The sequence below is a fragment of the Hylobates moloch genome, unplaced genomic scaffold (genome assembly GCF_009828535.3).
Source record: "Hylobates moloch isolate HMO894 unplaced genomic scaffold, HMol_V3 SCAFFOLD_145, whole genome shotgun sequence".
Taxonomy (NCBI): Eukaryota; Metazoa; Chordata; class Mammalia; order Primates; family Hylobatidae; genus Hylobates; species Hylobates moloch.
This window is the reverse complement of record NW_026652420.1, coordinates 1-6,406: the sequence shown is the minus strand read 5'-3', so window position 1 is coordinate 6,406 and position 6,406 is coordinate 1. Positions and strand designations below refer to the sequence as shown.

Below are 6,406 nucleotides of genomic sequence, written 5' to 3'. Positions count from 1 at the left end.
AGGGAAACAGAGACTTGGGTTTTAGGACCATCCCAGCATGTTGCCACAGGCAAGTCCCCAGGCAGATGGCTTTGTCCATAAGTAACAAAGAGAAGGGAGTCATATTTTATGGGGTCTGAAAGTCTCCATTTGTGCCCCACCACCCACAGTAAACCCATAGCTTTAAAGGCATTTACTTTTAGACATTGGCTTTGAGCTAAATTACTTGGAGCTATAGACAAAAACAATGTAATCCTTGCCCCTTCAATATCCGATCTAAGAAAAAATAGAGGCTGGGCGGGGTGGCTCACACCTGTAATCTCAGTACTTTGGGAGGCAGAGGCAGGCGGATCACCTGAGATCAGGAGTTTGAGACCAGCCTGGCCAACATGGTGAAATCCTGCCTCTACTGAAAATACAACAATCAGCCAGACGTGGTGGCGGGCGCCTGTAATCCCAGCTACTCAGGAGGGTGAGGCAGGAGAATCTCTTGAACCTGGGAGGCAGAGGTTGCAGTGAGCTGAGATCACACCATTGCACTCCAGCCTGGGCAACAAGAGCAAAGCGCCATCTAAAAAAAAAAAAAAAAAAAAAAAATGAAAAAATAGAGGCAGCCAAGAAAATGAGTCAAGGAATCACACCTCCCGATTTCTTAATGCCCTCTGTGGATACAGATCTGTCACACCGAAGGTGTACCAAGGCCAAGGTATCTATACAACAGTCCTTGTGCCTGAGGCAGCCCTGGCTAGCTCCAGCTGTGGTCTTACCGGTTCAGAGTAACTGCATGCACATGCATACCAGAGGCTGTGCTAAGCCTAAGGGATGTCATGGTGAGCAAAATTAATCCCAGCTGAGAATTCAAAACCCTCAGAGGCGAACTATCACAATATAGCTTAGTTACCAGTTGGTCCTTCTTGTTGAAAGGATACAGGGAGATAATCCATGGGCAAATTGGGCCCATTTGGTGCAGTTTCCAAACTCTTTAGGGTGAGCTGGGCCAGGAACTCTGTGAGGACCTTATAAGGCCAGGATCCATGTGTTTAGGGCCCATTTTTGGAAAAACCTGGTCATTGAAGCATCCCTACTTTCAGGGTCAGCCTGGTCTTTCAAATAGGCTAAGGCCTATTTCCCAATGTTTCAAGGATATTTAACTATTTTTGTAAAAATAAAATGGCGAGACCCAAATAAAAACCTTACTTTTTGTTTAATTTGTTTTGCCAAACAAACACAGTGAAAACTTTAGTCTGACTAATTGTACAGAAAATAGAATTTGTAACCAGTAGCAAACAAAACAGGATAAACCTAAGTCCCTGGCAAGCTGCATCTCCATCAGCAGGTCATCCAGATCCCCTTGTAAATGGCCTCCTGGGAAAATAAGTCCTAGGAGGCAGAGGCACAGATTTACCAGTCCCCATCAGAATCACAGGCTGCACCTGGGAAGGAAAAGCATGAAGAGGAGGAGAACTGATGTTACTTGAATCTCTTATCACTTACACACATTAGAGTTGTCTGACTGCTGACCAACCTTAAGGTATGGTTTTCCCAAACCCATAGTCCCTGGACATCCCACCTGCATCCCTAGAGGGTAAGTTTCAAGTTCAGTGGTTCTGAAGCCTCTGCTTAACCAGAATCTGCAACAATAACTGGGGGAGGAAGGGTAGACAAAGTCATAACTGCTGGTGTCACCAGCGCAGAGTCTAAGGCCCCAGCTTCCACTTCAGGAGGAAACAATTGAGGATGCCAGGTCACCAGCAAGAGAGTCCAGCTGCCTTAAGCCTCAGTACTGTCAACCAGTGCCCCAGGAGTATAGAGGAGTTCAACAGTGGCCTGCGGTCCCCTGGCTGGATGGGGTCTGGGAGTCCAGCAGGCTGCCGGGGCACCAGTTCACATTCCGTGCTTCTTGCGGATGACAGCCATGGCAAGCAGCCGATCCTTCTCACGCAGTTCTTCGCGCAGCTTGGCCTCGGTGAGACGCAGGTGGCGAATGCTGCCTTTCATCTCTTTCATCTTCACTTCCATCAGCGCCAGGATGTCCCGCTGCTCATTCAGCTTGCGCAGAAGCTCCTCCTCCGTGGTGCCGGACGACAGTGAGTATGAATGGTCGGAGCCAGTATCAGGGAAGCCCTCTTCCCCTACCACCACCAACTGGGGGCCCATAGGGCACTCGGCAGCCTCCAGCCCTGCGGTAGCAGCCTGTAACTCCGACGCGGCGGCCGCAGCGGCTGCGCCCTCTGCGGCTGCAAACTCCACTTGCACTGTAAGATCGATGGGCTTCACGTCTTCTCCAGTGGGAGTGATGGGCGCCGGCGGCACGGATCCCGGAGCCTGAGTGCTGTCTACAGCGGCCTGAAGGGTGAGAAGCACGGCCGCGGAAGCAGACACCAGGTTCGGCTGCAGCTGGGCAGTCTGGGCAGTGGAGGCAGAGGGTGATGACTGCTGCTGCTGTTGCTGCTGCTGCTGCTGCTGCTGCTGTTGCTGCTGCTGCCTGCGGCGGGCGGCCGCAGCCCCGGCGGGTCTGCGCGCTACTTTGCGCTCATTGACGCCGCGCAGCGGGAAGATGGTGGGGACGCGTACCGTGTAGGTCTTGCGGCCGCCCTGGAAGTGAACGCTGCAGAGACGGTGGCCTGTGGTGGGCTGGAAGGTGGAGAAGCACCCACTGACGCCGGCACGCGACACGTTCTTGAGCCAGAGGCGCCGCAACTCAGCGTCCTTTGGAAACGTGTAGAAGTGCAGCGCCTTGTCCCGGTGCGAGTTGTTGTAGCAGCCTGGCACGCAGCACGTAAAGCCAGGCATGGCTGCGTCGCGCGGCCCGGCCCGGCCCACCGGCCTCCTGCGCCCTTCGACGGCCCAGTGGCTCCGTCGCCGCCCGCCCCTCGACGGGCGGCGCCGCGCGAGGCCTTGGGTAGTATCCCACCACTGCCGCTCCGCGCAGCCGGCCCGCCCGGCGCCCCGCGCCCAGAATACGCTTCCTGCCGGCCCGCGCCGCGCCGCCCGCCTGGCTGCCCGCCTGCGCTCGGGAGTCGGCCCCAGGGACGCCGCGAAGGACCGCCTGAGAAAGAGACTACGCCCCCCACAATGCCCCGCGCCAGGAGCCACTAGCTTCCGGGGCGGGTGTGTGCGGATTCCGGCCGCCTTCCAACGCACTGCGATAGCCTCCGAAGAGCAGATTCTTTCCCCAGCCCGTCTTGTCCCCGGCGGACGAGAGAGGCGTATTAGGTTGGAACGCTGTCGCCTGGACTGCTCCTCACGAGGACCCGAATCCTGATAGGGGCGTGGAGCGGGGCGGTGCGCGCCTCACCAGTGCGCAAGCGCCATGGGTATATGCCCACGGAGACTACAAATCCCGTGAGGCCTCGCGCTGAACTAGGCGCCTTCGGCCCGAAGCGCCGCCTAAGGGAAAGATCGACTTACTGCGGACCAGGATTCGGGCGAGGTTGTGCTGTTTGCCAGAACCAGTCCCCCAGCCCCGAGCGCCTTTGAGTCGACGGCATTGCTGCAGCAGAGGGAGACGAAACCTGGGCCTCGGCGCCCCGGGTCTCAGGAGCCCCTTTCTTTGCGCTGCGGACTCTCTCCTGATTCAGCTGCTGCCTGCGTTGACTCACTGACCTAAACGAAGTCTCCAGTAGACGCCTACTATGTGGCTGACACAGTTCAGGGAGTTTCCGGGAGTCAGACCGACTGGGCTCCTCTCTTGGAGCCTGACTACCTAGACAGATAAGCGTCTGTCTTTTGGGTAATAGATCTGAATGCACGCGAATGGATGTCTACTCACAGAAAGTAATCGCTCCAAAGGAATGAACAAGAGAGCAGAGAAATGGGGGGGGAGGTGGTGGGGGCCGGGAATAAAAAACGAACGAAAGCTTGGGTAGGGAGAAGTAGCCAATTCTTGTCCCGGGAATCAGTCTGTAAGGCCACATGGCAGAAAAGAGCTAGGCTCCGCCTTTAAAGAGCCTAGAAGGTGGTGGCCCGGGTAGGGCCAAGCGTAGGAAAATACCAAACTGGGACATGTTAAGGATTTGGGGTTTTATTCTGCAGGCCACTGAGAGCTATTACAGGATTTTATGAGAAAGGATTTGCATTGTAACAATACACCTCCCCTCTACCTCAACTTATTTGAGGGAATCTTTTTTTGTTGTTGTGAAGGAGTCTCACTCTGTCGCCAGACTGGAGTGCAGTGGTGAGATCTCGGCTCACTGCCTCCTGGGTTCAAGCAATTCTCCTGCCTCAGCCTCTGGAGTAGCTGGTACTACAGGCGCATGCCGCCATGCCCGGCTAATTTTTTTGTGTGTGTTTTGTAGAGACAGGGTTTCGCCATGTTTCCCGGGCTGGTCTCGAACTCCTGAGCTCAGGCAATCTGCCCGCCTCGGCCTCCCAAAGTGCTAAGATTACAGGCGTGAGCTAGGATCACGGCGCCCGGCTGGGGGAAAATGTTGTAAAGAACACAAAATGTTGTGGAAAGCCAGGGACGGGCCAGGCAGTTCTCCAGGGGAATTACCTGCAAACTAGCCCTCCTTTGCCGAGTTCTTCATTCTCCCAATTTTTTTTAAACTTTTATTTTAGGTTCGGCGGTACGTGTGAAGGTTTACTACACAGGTGAACTCGTGTCCCCGTGATTTGTTGTACAGATTATTTCATCACCCCGGTATTAAGCCCAGTACCCAATAGTTATCTTTCCTGTTCCTCTCCCTCCTCCCACCCCCCTCAAGTAGACCCCAGTATCTGTTGTTGCCTTCTTTGCGTTCATGAGTTCTCATCATTTAACTCACACTTGTGAGAATATGTGGTATTTGGTTTTCTGTTCCTGCATTAGTTTGCTAAGGATAACGGTCCCCAGCTCCATGCATATTCCCACAAAAGGCATGATCGTGGTCTCCTCCCAATTTTTCTTGTCCTTTTTTCTCTCCTGATAGCAGATCACAGGCATGAAATGGAAGCCTAATATACATTATTTCTTTTTTTTTTTTTTTTGAGATGGAGTCTTGCTCTGTTGTCCAGGCTGGAGTGCAGTGGCGCGATCTTGGCTCACTGCAAGCTCCACCTCCCGGGTTCACGCCATTCTCCTGCCTCAGCCTCCCAAGTAGCTGGGACTACAAGCGCCCGCCACTGTGCCCGGCTAATTTTTTTTGTAATTTTAGTAAAGATGGGGTTTCACCGTGTTAGCCAGGATGGTCTCGATCTCCTGACCTTGTGATCCGCCCGCCTCGGCCTCCCAAAGTGCTGGGATTACAGGCGTGAGCCACCGTGTACATTATTTCTAATTATAGTATTTGACATAAAAACAAAATAGGGGCCAGTGTAGCCCCTGGTAAAAGATATGCATTCATTTGGGTGAATCATTTATACAACAGTATAAACATTAACACACATACTACATTTTTACTTATGTATTTATCTATTTGAGATGGAGATTCGTTCTTGTTGTTGAGACTGGAGTGCAGTGGTGCGATCTCGGCTCACTGGAACCTCCACCTCCCGGGTTCAAGAGATTCTCCTGCCTCAGCCTCCCAAGTAGCTGGGATTACAGGCGCCGGGCACCACACCCAGCTAATTTTGTGTATTTTTAGTAGAGACAGGGTTTCACCATGTTGGGCTGGCTGGTCTCGCACTCCTGACCTCAGGTGATCCACCCACCTCGGCCTCCCAAAGTGCTGGGATTATAGGTGTGAGCTACCGCACCCAGCCTATTTATTTATTTATTTATTTTTATTTTTCTTAGGGATGTCTCACTCTGTTGCCCAGGCTGGAGTGTAGCGGTGCAATCTTGGCTCACTGCAACCTCCACCTCCTGGGTTCAAGCAATTCTTCTGTCTTAGCCTCCCAGGTAGCTGGGATTACAGGCGTGCACCACCACGCCCAGCTAATTTTTGTTTTTGTTTTTTTTTTCGAGGTGGAGTTTTGTTCTTGGTCAGGCTGGAGTGATCTAGGCTCACTGCAACCTCCGCTTCAGGGTTCAAGCAATTCTCCTGCCTCAGCCTACCAAGAGCTGGTATTATAGGTGCCCACCACCATACCCGGCTAATTTTTGTATTTTTGTAGAGCGGGGGTTTCCTCATGTTGGCCAGGTTGGTCTCAAACTCCTGACCTCATGCGATCCACCCATCTCAGCCTCCCAAAGTGCTGGGATTACAGGCGTGAGCCACTGCACCCGACCTAATTTTTGTATTTTTAGAAGAGATGGAGTTTCAACATGTTGGGCAGGCTAGTCTGGAACTTCTGACCTCAGGTGATCTGGCCACCTTGGCCTCCTAAAGTGCTGGGATTACAAGCGTGAGCCACTGCACCCGGCCTATATTACATGTTTAAATTTTTTTTTTTTTTTTTTGAGACAGAGTCTCGCACTCGCACTGTGGCCAGGGCTGGAGTGCAGTGGCACAATCTCAGTTCATTGTAATCTCCGCCTCCCAGGTTCACAAGATTTTCCTGCCTC

General features: G+C 52.9%; 1 protein-coding gene across 1 annotated transcript; it reads right to left on the bottom strand.

Moving 5' to 3' along the window:
- Positions 1-1,176: 1,176 nt before the first annotated feature.
- LOC116464047 (THAP domain-containing protein 11) lies at positions 1,177-3,556 on the bottom strand. The gene has a single exon (XM_032147315.2). The coding sequence runs from the start codon at positions 2,770-2,772 to the stop codon at positions 1,864-1,866; it is 909 nt and encodes a 302-aa protein (XP_032003206.1). The 5' UTR covers positions 2,773-3,556; the 3' UTR covers positions 1,177-1,863.
- Between the last annotated feature and the right edge of the window lie 2,850 nt (positions 3,557-6,406).

Coding starts and splice junctions, on each gene's coding strand:
- LOC116464047 (XM_032147315.2), bottom strand. CDS start 2,772: ATGCCTGGCTTTACGTGCTGCGTGCCAGGCTGCTACAACAACTCGCAC.